The sequence below is a fragment of the Lepidochelys olivacea genome (assembly GCF_965140295.1).
Source record: "Lepidochelys olivacea isolate rLepOli2 genome assembly, chromosome: 7".
Taxonomy (NCBI): domain Eukaryota; kingdom Metazoa; phylum Chordata; order Testudines; family Cheloniidae; genus Lepidochelys; species Lepidochelys olivacea.
The window spans coordinates 62,474,387-62,489,747 of record NC_140417.1 but is presented as its reverse complement, the minus strand read 5'-3'; the positions used below and the strand labels follow the sequence as shown (position 1 = coordinate 62,489,747).

At 40.9% G+C, this 15,361-nt stretch overlaps 1 protein-coding gene across 5 annotated transcripts in view; it reads right to left on the bottom strand.

Moving 5' to 3' along the window:
* KAT6B (lysine acetyltransferase 6B) overlaps window positions 1–15,361 on the bottom strand; it is a 190,619-nt gene that overhangs the window by 57,640 nt on the left and 117,618 nt on the right. For 3 of the 5 annotated variants that reach the window (XM_084634100.1, XM_084634099.1, XM_084634098.1), the window contains exons 4-8: window positions 12,283–12,398; window positions 11,941–12,022; window positions 8,724–8,856; window positions 1,181–2,112; window positions 81–202 (exon numbers count right to left, since the gene is read on the bottom strand). In XM_084634100.1, the coding sequence (XP_084490226.1) occupies window positions 81–202; window positions 1,181–2,112; window positions 8,724–8,856; window positions 11,941–12,022; window positions 12,283–12,398 (1,385 nt within the window). The remainder of the gene's footprint in view (window positions 1–80; window positions 203–1,180; window positions 2,113–8,723; window positions 8,857–11,940; window positions 12,023–12,282; window positions 12,399–15,361) is intronic. The other 2 variants (XM_084634101.1, XM_084634102.1) reach the window with 2 other exon arrangements.

Genomic DNA, 15,361 nt, shown 5'->3' with positions numbered 1-15,361 from the left:
TAATTCAGTGTTAATGTATAGAGGTAATTGAATTGACCACAACATGGTTCATTACTGAAATGATTTTCAGTTAGTCTTACCTCCAGAGAAAGTTCCCGAGCCTGCTTAAAAACTTCCACATCCTCCTCTGTAACAATTTCCTTGCTCCCCACCAGAATTACATCTGTATTTTCTTGTTTGATGCTTATTTTGATTTCTGTATCTGTTATTTAAAACCAGCAGAAGGTTTATTCACAGACATGAAGACCACGTCTTACAGTTCCTGAGTTGTACTCCTAAATAGCACTGCAGGCAGTGATGGCTCTTAGAAACTCCCATTCTAGTTTAGATTTGGACTCCTTTATACCTGTTATAGCAACTATGCCCCTCCTCCCTCTCTAGTTTTTAAAATTGCGGCTGCAGGAGCAATTTTCAGTATTTTCTTGCCGGTCTCTTACAGGCCTTTATAGGCTAGTTGAACTGTACTAAATGAATTCTGAACACAAACCTCCTGAAATTGTTAAGTTGATACTAGTATATGTATAATGTATTCTAAGTCTCCAACGCTATTTCTCTATAAAAATAAAAATCTTGTGTCCCCTTCAGTGCTAGTTTAAACAAAAAACCTTTTTAAAAAATTAGGAAACCAGTGCTATGCTAAATGTACATTCAGACACTATAAATATATTTCCTCTTACTTAAATAAAAAAAAAAATCAGAAAAAGGACATTTTACAGCAGTACAGATCAAGTGTTGTGGAGACTGCAGCAGGATGGAATTGGTCATGAAAAAGCAATGGAGCAGAGGGAAATGAAGAATTGAAATGTCCATCATTATAAGCACTGACAGCACACAATCATAATGACAGCACTACTGCCAGAGAAAGGGCAGGGGAAAGAACAAGGAAGTAGCATGAAAGTGGCTACTCATGCGGTACTACAAGCCATAAGCAACGTTATGAAGGCATTTGGGGCTCCTAGTGCCACTACAGATGCAAAAATAATAATAAAACGGTGGTATAGTATTAGTCAGAAAAAACACTTTGGAGGTTTAGTCAGCATTAGGTAAAAGGTCAAAGTTTCATTGCTTTTGTATGAGAGTGAAGTAAGAATAAGAGAAATAGCTAAGACCTATGTGACAAAATAAGAATTTTGGTTTTGGACGGGACGCAGGTTTGGTTGGAGCTTTGACCTTTGCTTACCATCATCCTGATCAGGTTTAATCCTTCCGTCTGCCAAGCTCCCCTTCCCTGGTGAGGGGGTCCCCATCTGAGGGGTCACTTTATACTTTAATCTGCCTAGAATCCTGTGCTTTTTAAGGAAAGTTGTTCGCTTGAAGTGAGCAATTGCTTTAAAAGCACGTCCTCTAGACACACCCCATCCAGAGGTGGAGGAATGAGAAATAAACCTACTTCTAATCTCTTTCTTTCCATAGAAATGGGTATTAGATTTTGATGTGGAAGATAACTCTGGTTTACGACGCATACGTTTGGGTGGTGCATAACTCGGGTGTCCCTTTTTTCGAGACTGTCCCTGGGTGGTATAAATATGAGAAAGTCCATCAAAGAGTCCCTTTAGCTGACTGTTATTAGGAAGGCTGCTAAAGGAGGGTGCACTTGACTGACTGGAAGAACTTTGGGGAGAGTTAGAAGAGGTGGAAGTGCAGGATTTTTGTGAACTGGGGCTCTGACCAGAGATGGGAGTTGGGGGTGGAAGTGAAGAAGGTGGAGGTTTTAGCTTTTGTGTGGTACCTGTAGCCAACACATGAGAAGTGCATGACTGTTTCTGAGAGACCTTTTTCCTTGGACGATAGTGCTTTGAAAAGTCTATTATTTCACCTCGTGATCTGCGACCATCGGGTGATGGTGTAAAAAACTTAGTAAGGCCATCAATGAGCCCTTTGGTTTTCTTGTTAACTTTAAGTGTAGAGGCAGATATGTAGGTGGAGGTGGTGGTGATTTTGGTGGTGGCACCAGGCCGAGTGGGGTCTGTAACAGGCAATCTGCTGCTTGAATCCTTCACAGATGCAGCATGATCAGATGAAGGTGTGGTACAGACTTTAGTCTTTTGACCCCTACCAGGTGACCCCCTTCCTGTGAATGCATTCATGGATCCTTCATCACTGGTTACAGACCTATGCAAAAATTTGGAAAATAAAATCAGCATTAAAAAAACTACAAAAACTGCTGACAAAACAGTTCTACATAAAACATATATGCCATTGCACTTAAAAGTCAAGAGTGTAACAGTGACCCTTAAAAATACGTATGCACTACTGACACATGATTCACTGAATGAAAGTGAGCCGCTGATACCTATCAGATTTCACTGGGTAGTTCACAGCATGTACCAGTAGTAAGGAGGAGGGATAGAAAAGTCTTCAGTATATACAACACATTTTTTAAGGAAAAATATTCTCTTCTGACAGAGAGAAAAACTATTAACATACTGTTTTTGTTCACATCAAACACTTCATTGCTGTGAAATCTGTAACATACATCCAGGAGATGCACATGTCCTGTGCTACAAAGTATACATAGCATATCAAAACATTGTATTGATTTCAGCAGAATGTTCACTAAAAGACAGCAGAGGTGTTCCATCAGTATGGGGAAATAATACAGCCAATCTTCAGTAAACTGGTATTTTTGTATGATTTTATTAGATTACACTGATGAAATTAGTATTTTTTCTTTATAAAAGACCATAAAAATATCCCTTTAAAAAAAATGAAGCTCTAAAGGCGGAATGAGGTAGTTTATGCAAGGCACTACCCATACAGCTAACAAAGCGACCACTCTATTTAAAAAAATAAAAGTGCAGTTAAAGCAAAAAATAGATAGAGGGAAACAGCAAAAGCATAAATAAAATAATGATCAAAGAAAAGTCATAACTGGGTTAGGCATGATGTGGAAGAGCTTGAGGAGAAGTGGTAAAGTTTACTAAGAATGATCAGAGGACATGCTCCAGACCAAAGCTTACATTAAAAAATGCTGATTTAGCTGATGGCTAATGACTGAATGAGACGACAGAACACTGAAGGGAATACTGAAGAATGGTATTTTGTTGAAGTAAATACAAACTGAACAGCTGAGCTTATTCATAGTAAAGAAATACATGTCATCAGGAAGTGTTATACTGCAAACCCAAACAAAGCTGCATAATTACATCAAATTATTCCACTCCTTTTCCTCTCCCACAAATGCATCCTTACATTTATTTAAAACATTTGTGTATTTTGCAGAGGAAGGTTTCCTTCCACAGATTTTTCTCTTCTTAATTGTGAAGCTGAAACAATTAATTCCAACAGATTACTTTTAGTTAGAGATGGAACAGCCTGGGGCTACCATCTGGTACCTGAACTCCAAGAGCCCACCAGCCTTAAAACTGGCCGCTGCTTCTCTCTCACACATCATTGAATTTGGGTAGCTGAAGAGCTCTTAAAATTCCCAATCTTGTTTAAAAATACTATCTTTTTCTCTAAAGTCTTCTGAATCTGTTGATACCAGAAGTTCATATTTCTAGTTACAACACATATTGTCAGTACCAGATGTGCCAATAACCATCTGTGCCCAGAAGTTAACAAAAGCACCTGGTGTTATTTAATCTCCTGCAGTAACTTGTCTGTTCAGGGTTCCATACAGAGGTCCTTTTAAGCAGTGCTATTCCACTAGTACGGGATAAGATTCCATACACTATATCAAAAGGGCTAAGCAGCTTCAGCAACTTTATACGCATTAAGGTCCAGCACCATATGAAAGATGGCTAGATTCACTACCTCCCATACCCTCGTACTGCTTTTAAAGTGGGATTATTTCTGCAGTAGATTTCATCTAGGGAATTATTCTTCTCTAGTCTTATTACCCAGCCTTGTAAATTAAGATATAATCCCATTTTTAAGGAATATTGTTCAGTGGGAAACCATACACTCTTGAGTTTTAATGACAGAAATACATAGATACAATTGAGAAAATGGGGAAATAATTTATTCTTGCATAAATCCTACAAATCAGTCACCAGGATTACCAAAGAATCCTCAGACAAAAGTGGGGAATGAGATTTTTATAGTCAAAACCATCATGCAAGCTCTTTCAGAGGACTTGCCCGTTTTTAAATGTAGTATTTATTATATGGTTGTAGTGCAATGACCCAAATAGTTAAAGGTAACAGTGGTACCACATGTCATTCTCAATGTTTCCACTTTGTTTTAGTGGAAGTGAAATCAAGGCCCTTAGGTGCCGTCCCCCGCCATGCCACAACATGCACCCTACTTGGGTGATCGGATTTCAGCATCCCAAACTTGGCCCAAAGTTCTCTCTAGGGACTAGTTAGTGAGGAGGATAATGTGGCAACAGCACTACTACAGTGAGAGGCTGAGACAGCTCTTACTTTTTTTTTACTTTTTTTTTTTTTTTTTTTTTTTATATAAACTCCTACCTTTGTACTTATCCCCAAAGTGAAGTAGAGAGTCTAGGGTTTCCCCTCCCTACTCCCTTGCTGGTGTGCTTCTCGCAGTCCCCTGGTTAATACCTTCATTTCTCCCCAGGGCTCCTCCAACCTTATCAGGGACATGGAGAAGCCAGAGCGAGGGCGAGCTGGAAAATCCCTCACTTACCTCCTCCTTAATGCCCCCTTCATTACCAACACTTCTTCGAAAACAAAGGGAAATTCACTGCCCAAAAACTTGGTTAATGCAGAGTTAAGGTTGCCAGTAGTGCCTCAGACCCTTCCAGAACATCAAATACACCTATACTTAAGTCTAAGGTGATGACTCCCTTACCGCTGCCCTCCTGCAATTGGCAATAGGCACTGGAACAAATCAAAACCTGACGTACCTCTAATAAAATCTGCGCTCAATTTTGTCCAACTCAATGCTACATCGTTACTGCTCTTCACACTTTCTTACTGACACTGGGCTAGGCTCATAGCATATTGATCCAGAGGTTAGTTGCAGCAAGTCACCACACCTCTCACAGCCATTTGAGAAGAAGTGCAGCTGATGCTAAAGGAATCAGGACTCATTCTCTCTCTCTCTCTGTGATACACAGGAGGTCTGAGCCGACAAAAGTTGTTAAAATGTCCATAGAGAGTTTTAGTTTGCAATGCTGTTGTGTCCATGTCAGTCCCGGGTATTAGAGACACAAGATGGGTAAGGTAATATCTTTTATTGGACCAACTTCTGCTGGTGAGAGAGACAAGCTTTTGAGCTACACAGAGCTCTTCTTCAGCTCTTAAGACTGCTGTAACAGCTGCTACTGTCACCTCCAAATACTGACATTCCACTGTGCATGGCAGTAAGACAGGTGAATATAAGAACGTTTCATCCATTTCTAACACTGTCTTGCATATTCTCAGTGCCCATTAGAACTCCACATTATCTGCACTGGCTTTCACCAAGTGCCATGCACCCTCTCTGTCCTGCTCTACCGCTCTAGGGAGGTCTAGCAGCTTGGTGGCACACACCACAGTGCACTGCCAGTCTCAGTCAGTGCTAGGTAAAGGTGATGTGTCACAGGCACTGCCTAGGACAAGGATGAATAGGTGTTAGAATCTGGCAACTCTTTGGTGGTTTGTCAAGAGCAAGTGAAGTGGTTGAATGTAGGTCATGCTTAACTAATTTGTGTTTACTAAGCCTGACCTACACTCGACCTAATAGTTTCCATCACATTACTCTTGTGCACTTTTCACGCTGTCCTCCAGCTGCTCAGGAAGGGTACAGTCTTATGCTTTCTCACAGTGATGTAAGGGGGCAGGGTTAAGGTTTTGTGGCAGACTTCCTCTAACAATATATATCACAGTTGTCAAAGGTTTAAGTTTGTTTTACTGTAACTCTTTGTTAGTCATTCAGAGGTTTAAGTATAGGTGCCTCTGACATTCTAGAGAAGTATAAGATGCTGCCAGTCAACCTTAACTCTGCATTAACCAAGTTTTTAGGCAGTGAATAGTAAATTTTTCACAATGTGGAGTGAAGAAATCTTAGGATGGTTTTAGGTGTGTAGAGAAAAATTTGATAGGGGCCATAGGACTGGGGCAAGTAGTAGAGTTCATTAATGACTGTGAAGCTCTCCTACAGTACAGTGATGAGAGCCATTCAAGTACAAATGAATAGCACTGGAGGAAAGCGTTGAGGGGCACATGCAGGGGCAAAGGTAGGAACATATGTTGGACGGTGACATGCTACTATCCTTCTCATCTTGCTTTACAGATTTAAATAACCCATTCCTCACATTCAACATTAATGCAAAAGTTTGACTCAGCTTCTGTCAGGGTTCCCTCCCCACTCTGAACTCTAGGGTACAGATGTGGGGACCTGCATGAAAGACCCCCTAAGCTTATTTCTACCAGCTTAGGTTAAAACTTCCCCAAGGCACAAACTCTTTGCCCTTGGACGGTACGCTGCCACCACCAAGTGATTTAACAAAGAATGAGGGACAGGACCACTTGGAGTTCCTATTCCCCCAAAATATTCCCCAAGCCCTTACACCCCCTTTCCTGGAGAGGCTTGAGAATAATATCCTAACCAATTGGTTACAAAGTGATCACTGACCCAAACCCCTGGGTCTTAGGATAATAGAGAAATCAGTCAGGTTCTTAAAAGAAACAGAACTTTAATTGAAGAAAAGGTGAAAGAATCACCTCTGTAAAATCAGGATGGTAAGTACTTTACAGAATAACAAAAGACTCAAAAACACAGAGGATTCCCCTCTAGGCAAAACTTAAAGTTACAAAAACAGGGATAAACCTCTTAGCACAGGGAAAATTCACAAGCTAAAACAAAAGATAACCTAACGCATTTCTTTCCTATTACTTACTATTTCTGCAATACTAGATGCTTAGTTCAGATATAGCTCAGGGAGATGTATTTTTCCCTGCCCTGTTTCCTGGCTGGCTCCGAGAGACACAGACAAAAAACCTTTCCCGACAGATTTGAAAGTATCTTCTCCCCTTATTGGTCCTTTTGGTCAGGTCCCAACCAGGTTATCTGAGCTTCTTAATCCTTTACAGGGTAAAGAGGGATTTTATGTTACCCTTAGCTGTATGTTTATGACAGCTTCTCTGCTGGGCCCAATGTGTTACCAACTCATCAACCTGCCTCTCTGATGATCACCTCTCTCTTTGATTTTGCCATAGTAGTGGGGATATCCAGGGTACAACCTGAACCACAGTACTACAGCAATAAAGACGTGGAGAAAGGGGATGGCAGAGGAACTTCATTGTGAAATGGAGGTGTCAACCGAGTGAATATCATCCCAGATTTGCTGAAGATAATGAAACTAGGACTCAGTCCTAAAACCTACTGATACAATTGCCAAAAAACCAAAACAATCCTGGAGAACCAGGAGATCGGTTCACTCTAACTATGCAGCAGTGTTTGCACAGTCATCTTCTCCTTCTAACACCACAATGTGGGATGGACGGTCACTGGGCTCCCACAAAGGATGTTACAAATCCATCAACTTTTTAACATTTGCACTTGATTCCCAAATAGTAACTGTCATTATTAGATAAGCAAAAAGTAATTTATGTGCTCTAGACCTTGCAAGCTGATGCTATAGTGTCAAGACATGGCAATCAATGGTGTGCATACATCACTGAACCTCACTCTTGCAACAAGAAATGTATGAGTGATCACCACAGATGTGCTTAGTGAAAAGTTGATGAAATGAATCAATGAGATGGCTTTAAATTTTGCCCCCTTTTTTTTTAGGTTGTCTTTTTAGTCCATGCTATCGATGTTCCTTTCTTTACTCTGCTTTCTCTTGTGTGTGAGCATGAAAAGATGGTGAGAAGGACAAAGGAGGTAGCTAGCTCCTCCACCCACAACAGCCCTCCCTCCAGCTTTAAGATGTCCAAGAAGTCTGTGTTCAGTTATATAAATGTTCTCTGGGAAGCGGGGTGCCAAAGGTCTACAGTACCCTCTTCTCTCAGACATTAATACCCATGGGCTGGAGAGAAGCATGAGGAACTGCAGCCCGCTCCCCTCCTGACTGGCATTACTTAGCAACAGCAAAGGTCAAAAAGGTTATTTTTCCAAAGTAACTCTGGACTCAATAGCTCGGTCTCATGGATACCTCTGGGCCTTGAACTGAGCACTGACTCGTTATGGAGCTTGTGTTGTAGGCAGGGATTTTATATACATTAAGAGGGAATGTGTACCAATTTTAGGAGGTGGCAAGCAGCATTTCTGAAATAGCATATTCCTGCAAATAAATACTCAACACAGAACAGTGTTGAATAGGCAACAAATCAATTGGAGGAAACCTTGAAAGACATCTCTTGGGGTGAGGTGAATTACATTTTTCACTTTATCGGTGTATATCATCCATTTGATATGGATTGTGCTGATAACCCAGGTATGATAGTTGTTTTTTTTAAAGTAATCAATCATATGGCTATTTATTATTGAGGACTGTTGGTACCATTTGGATTTGGGAAATAACACTGTTCACATATGAATTTAAGTTTAATTCCTTCCCTAGAACCAATAGTGATTCTTTTTAAAGTGATGCAAACTTTTAGGATAACTTTTTGCTGCCATCAGAAGACTCAGAAATATCTACTGTACTTAATTATTTTCCATTACATTGAACATGATGCATAATAGGTGCTGCTCATCATGTGATTTTTTTTCAGGCTGTAGTACTCAGCAAAAGCAGTAGTGTAATTTTAAATAAACTGTCACCTAAAATCTCATTGTATTACATTTTCAAGAACACTATAATCAACTGGAAAAAGGGAACCTACAACATTCGTTGCTTTAGTTTATTTTTAGGTCGTCCAATAGGTTTTGCATATCGTCGTCTTATTTGCGCAGCTTTCTCGTGAAGTAGCTTTCTTCCCTTCTTCTTTGGTCTGCAGACCTGGCAAATCCACATCCCTGCATTGATTAAGAAAAAACAATTGTTTTAACTGTACATGCATGTAGTGTGTGTCCAGTTTGTACCCAAGGTATAGAAAGCTACATCTCAGGTGCATTATTCTAACAAATTCTACTTCAGCAAAAAGGATGGTTGGGGGAAGGGAAGAAAAACTCTCTCTATAGTTCAGAAGGACAGCTTTGCTCTTCCTATAGCAACAAGGATCACGGGGGAGTGGCACTAGCAAAAGGATTCTAACATGTCTCCTCTTTCTACTGCCAGACAGACCTCTCCCCATCCAGGAAGTACCAGACCAAGCTTTCAATTGAAAACAAAATGATATATGTGAAGAGTTTTACTGTATCTTCAGCGTCTATGTTCTCTCAGTTTCATATTGTTAATTACCCTCGTTTAGGTTTCCTGGACCAGTCAATAGGAGGCTGAGGAAGAACACTAGAGAACACAATCACTAGGCTTCTCACCATACAAACCCCTCTGCTGAGAGCATAACAAAAGCTCTGTTGTGCTAACATAGTAGAATCTTGGTATGGCTTTCACACAACAAGATACCTTAATTCAACACTTATCAAGCTTATGTTACAATCTGCTTTGGGGGACACTAAGAGTTTCCTGGGCACCAAGCATACCAATGTGTGGTGAGTTGTCCTGATCTAGAGAGAAAGCTCCACTACACTCTGCCTCCTTGAAATCCCATCTACATTGTAAAACCTACGTTGGATGAAATGGGTTACAGCATGGTAGTGTGTCTGCAATATTTTTTGGTCTTACCGTGTAGAAAGGACAAAATCATGCTCTGTATCGTACTGAAGCCCTGCTAAGGTTCAAGGGCTCAGCACGGTTAAAACATGTTTTAGTTCCATCCGTGATGTAAGATGAACAGTATTTTAACCCTGTCAGGGGGACTGCTATGTTTTAACAAGATCCCCCAACTCATTATATTTTACAGTGTAGATAGATCAGCCTGCTAAATCAACACTCAGGCTGGCTATCGCTCTTGAAACCATTTTCAAAAAGCTGTGATCAAAATAGCTGTAATATGACTGTATGTCTATGCTCCACATTATTAAACCAACTTAAAAGTGTATTTGAAAGCCACAGAAATTTGCAACAGGCTTAAGATACTGCATGATTGTCGCGGGGGCAGAGTGGGGGGTTGTTCACAATGGTAACTGAAACTGTGATAGCTACAATTGTATCTATCTGTGAAAATCACACAAGACGACAACTGTTTGCAAACATTGTTTTAACTAGTAGGGTTCTGCTGTCAACATGGACAAAATTTAATGTCCTGCTGACTCAACGAGGAGTCCTTGTGGCACCTTAGAGACTAACAAATTTATTTGAGCATATGCTTTCATGGGCTAAAACCCACTTCATCAGATGTATGGAGTGAAAAATGCAGTAGGTAGGTATACGTATTACAGAACATGAAAAGATGGGAGTTGTCTTACCAAGTGGGGGGTCAGTGCTAACTAGGCCAATTCAAACAGGGTGGATGTACCCTATTCCCAACAGTTGATACGAAGGGGTGAATATCAGAGGGAAAATTACTTTTTGTAGTGCTAATGAGGGTGCATGTGGCCCATTCCCAACAGTTGACAAGAAGGTATGAGTATCAACAGAAGAAAAATTACTTTTTGTAGTGACCCAGCCACTCCCAGTCTTTATTCAGACCTAATTTTTCAGGCCTAATTTGATGGTATCAAGTTTTCAAATTAATTCCAGTTCTACAATTTCTTGTTGAAGTCTGTTTTTGAAATTTTTTTGTTGAAGAATGGCCACTGATTCCCACCAGTCCCACTTCCTTCTCTTAAAGTATTTTGCTCTTTTCAGAACATGTGTGTTCAGTTGGAGCTTCCAGGTTCTAGATATGCTCAGTATACTTTATACTGGCTGCAGTGCTGAAAATTCCCCACTCCTCATTTCCTATGGGCTCTTTAGACCTTTTCCGTACAGTTCTATTCCAAGATCCTGAAATAGTTCTTGAAAGCCATTTCAGCTAACATGGTTTTGCCAGATGATGCAAGCACTAGTAGATGGTGAAAAACTTAGTTGTTGACAACTGGTCAAGCCTAGGTAGGGGATACAGCTTAGAAACAATTAACAGTAGCAGGATTTTCCTAACCACTGTCCCAAAAATTTTCTGGAGGAAGCTAAACCATGTCACTGACAGTGGCAGCAGCATGGTTTCTTTTATCATTGTTTGGTAAGGCAAATTGTTTTAGAACCTTGTCAACAGTAATTATGTTTAAAGAAGGTTGTATAGTAGTGGATGCTTTTGTTCCCAGTGTAGGTGGGGCCAAACTTTATAACACTGATAAATATATAATTTTGCCATGTTCACACCTATTTTCAGCATTCTCCAAACTCCCCTCCAAAATGTTAACCAGCTTATACATTTTAGAAAATATAAGGAGGCTCTACAAACCCATCTACATCAATGGCTCTTGAAAAAAAAAGGCCAGATCATATCTAGCTGTAATTTAAAAGATATGGTGACTCAGCTATGCTAACAACCACCTAACCTTACTTGGCCAATGTTAAAGATGGGCAAATGAATACAAAAATATTGATTATTTAAGAAAAAGGGTGCTACAAAAATTTTGTATCTGGAGCAATTTTTATAATGAAATATAAGAAAAACCAGTGATCAGCAATGATACAACAAAATGAGATATGACATATGGTACATATAATCCTAGATGGAGAAAGAGATCCTTTGAGAGAAGAGAGGAACTCTGACCACATGACTGTCAAATGGCTTTTTACAATGATATCCTCTGGAAGACACAAAGGAGGCTCTCTCCATGTGCCCTGATATGTCCTAGTGTGTATATCCCATATGCTGTCAGCTATGGCCTTCCCCAACAGCTTCACTCCGAATAATTAGTTCAGTGACTCAACTCATATTATAAAATTAATCAATAGCAATGTCTTTCACTTTGCAGGAAGGAATCTTAGGAGCAGTCAAGCTCAAGAGGCTTTGCTTTTCATGTTCAGGACCACACCGCTAAGCAATCTATAAATGCTGAAAGTCTAACTTGGCACTTGAACTTCCGGTCTAATTAATACAAGAATATCACCTTTAGGCATTCGGGAAAGTGGTGGGTCACAGCATTCCATGTGGAACCCTCTATCACAAGAATCGCAGAAGAGCATGTTATCCTGAAATTGAAAAAAAGGCTTAATACAAAGTTACTAGAGATTCTGCATCAATACTTTTTGTATTTTTAAACCTGACAGTAAAAGAAAAAAAGAAACTGAAAACAGTGATTATAGAGCTTATTACATTATATAGAGGCTTATATTTTTACTCTTTTTAAAGTAGCCTGAAATTGTAAAGTTGAAGGGACTAGCCCACAGAATATGAGTGAATATGCAAACACGAACTCAAAAGACACTGTGCTATTAAAATATTAACTTACTGCATTTTTGCCTTGGATTCTACATGCACTGCATGTCTTGCATTCGATACACTGCCATCTTAAGGCCTTTACGTTTGTTGTTAACTCAGGACAAAATTTCAAACATGATGGATGCCCTGCAAAATAGAGTATTTAAAATGTGTTGAAGTTTAATAGAGCTCCAACTCCTGTGTCCTACAACAGCTATGACACCACTGCATTTTCCATCACTGGAACGCTGCCAATGTCAACCATTCTCAGAACTTTATATTATTCAACTTATTTTTCCTCTTCTGAAGAGGATATGAAATAGCTGCTCAGAATGCTTTAGTGTGGGGAGAGCTGGAAAGTGCGCATTTACAGTAATCATAATGTGTCAATAAGTCTATAAGCACCTGAAACTGAATGATGTCTTGTCCAGGCTGTCTCCACAGCATATTAAACTATCACTCACTCTGAAAAAGATTATTTTCATACACTTGAATTAATCCTTTTCATAGTAGCCACAGTGAACCATAACTTATTAAAGAGTTTAATATAATAGCATCAATATATTTCTAAATTTTAGAACTAGATTACAGTATTTTTAAAGTATGCACAAAGGAAAATCTAATAAAATATATTCAATTAACTATACAAATATATTCCTTTCATTTTAGTTATATTACTACTTACACTGTCCTACAACACACACATTTTATGGCAACAGTAAAATAAAAAATGTAACAAGATATTTATAAGTAAAAAACTTTTTAAAAAAAATCTTTGGCTTCAACCAGAAATAAGGTGTATCTGACCCCTGACCTCCTATGAAATGGACCCCCCTCTTTCATGAGAGTGAAATTTGGTGAGGAGACACAGTTCTCATGGTTAAGATAGTCAATTCCTCCTTCAAAGAATGCAAATTATCAGGAACCTTAGCAAATGCAATGGTATGTTTCTTCAGGATCAGTTGAACAATTATTGCCAATGACATCACTAGTAATCACCCTTAATTCTGACAAGGCAGACGTTATATTGATAGGAAAGGGCAAATCTTTAAAGGAAGAAGAATTTGCCAATTCTGTACCCACATTGATGATCAAGGCCATCATACTACAAATTGTCAGGATGGTAAGAAGCTTTGGAGCCATACTAACTCATCACTATTTTTAGACAGGTGCATTGTCATAGCCACAAGGAATGCTCTCGTACATATCTATCAGTGCACTCTCAGAGGAGAGCCTAGCCATGTGATCCAAACTCTCTCCTCCTCCAAGTTAAACTGCTGTAAATCTATTTACTGGAGGATGAACTAAACCAGGAGTCTCAAACTCGCGGCCCACAGACCATCTGCAGCCCGCAAACCTCCCCAATGTGGCCTGCAGGGCTCCAGCAGTTTTGGGGCTGGGTCTCTCCCTTGGCCCCACCTGCCGCCCCCGGGCACTCCCCTCCCCCCGGGTGATTTAAAATGGCCCAGGACCCTGGTAGCACAGAGGAGCTGAGTGGCACCTGCCTGTTCGCTTCACGTGTCTGCCGGCCCCTCCCTGGGGCCCCGGGGCGGCGCTGTGCCTCTGCGTGCTGCCCCTGCCCCGAGCTCCCCTGCAGCCAATGGGAAGCTGTGGGGGCGGTGCCTGGGGGCAGCAGCACGCAGAGGCCCCCCGGCCTGCCCCGCCTTGGAGCCCCAGGTAAGCGTTGCACCTCCTGACCTGCTTCCAGAGCCTGCATCCCCTTCCCACATACCCCCTCCTGGCCCCAAACTCTCTCCCAGAGCCTGCACCCTCCCCCACACTCCCAGCGACTGAAACCCCACCACCTCCCCCAGCCCCTGCCCCAGTCCAGAGCCTGAACCCAGCACTCAAACTCCATCCCAGAGCCTGCACCCCAATTCCCCTACCCCAGACCACCTCCCGAGCCCAAATTCCCTCCCAGAACCTTAGGCAGGTGTGGGGGGCGGAGTTTTTGGGGGTGGGTTCTGGGTGGCATGAGTGACATTATTGGCCTGCTGGGACGACTGGAGGACTGGTACTGGCCCTAAGGTAAACTGAGTTTGAGACCCCTGAGCTAAACCATCACAAAAAAGCTAGATGGGATAAAGCATAAAAGAATTTCCTATCTTTGTCCTATCTCTAAAACCTGTCAACAGGCAGGGACATGACTACCTCAGGGAAGACCTCACCCCTCCATAATCCTTCAAGCAGCTTTGCTCCAAAGTAGCAATGCAGTGGGAGAAACCCAGTTTTAGACTATCAGGTGCTGGAGTAGAAGATTCATTAGGCAGAAGTTTTTATTTTAGTTGAGAGCAGATTTTCAAATTCTAATTTAGGCTCTGCCTCTGCCTCTATCATCTATGGCAACTGTCTCAACCTATCTGCCTCAGTTTCCTCATCTGTAAATTTGACAGACTTATGTTTATCATTGAGTGATTTTGTGACAAATCAGTTATCGTTTTTAAAGAACTATGAAAATAAGCATTATGCAACAGACAAGCAATTATTATCCTGCTAATCCAGAAATGCTAATATCCTGGGTTTCCAAGATTTTGTGGTCTTCTATTTCCACCATTCCTGTTATGCTATGCAATTCAGAAATATCACTTGTTTCCAATGGTCTTCTACGTGGAAGAGAATTATTCACAAGAGTGCCCTTATTTTTTAAGCAGAAAGGATCAGGACACGTGTCACAGTCAGGATGCAAGTAAAAATATTTTTAATAGCTGAAGGTATCTTAGTTGTTCATTCCTCCTTCCAAACCAACCACCCTCTCCCAGTATTTTGGAATAAAAAAATGGGACATGGGTCAGTAAATGAACAGAGAGTGGGAGGCAGCCCTCCCTATCCCCTTACTTTTGGCTCCAATCCCCATTCTCTGAACTGAAGTTATCTGTCCCACGCCCTGCAAATCCCAATTCCCTTTCTCCTCTCTCTCTCTGCCCTGTCCGCTGCTGTTCTTGGTTTGTTCTTCTGTCCTCCTCCCCAAGCTCCCATGCCTCTGACTCCTTGCCCTTTGCCTTTTCAGTTTAACCTAGATTTGTACACATTAGCTAGATCCCACTCTCCCCTGCTGCCTAAATCTCCATCCATCTTCTCTTCCCCTTTTTTCTTACCTCCAACATAACTAT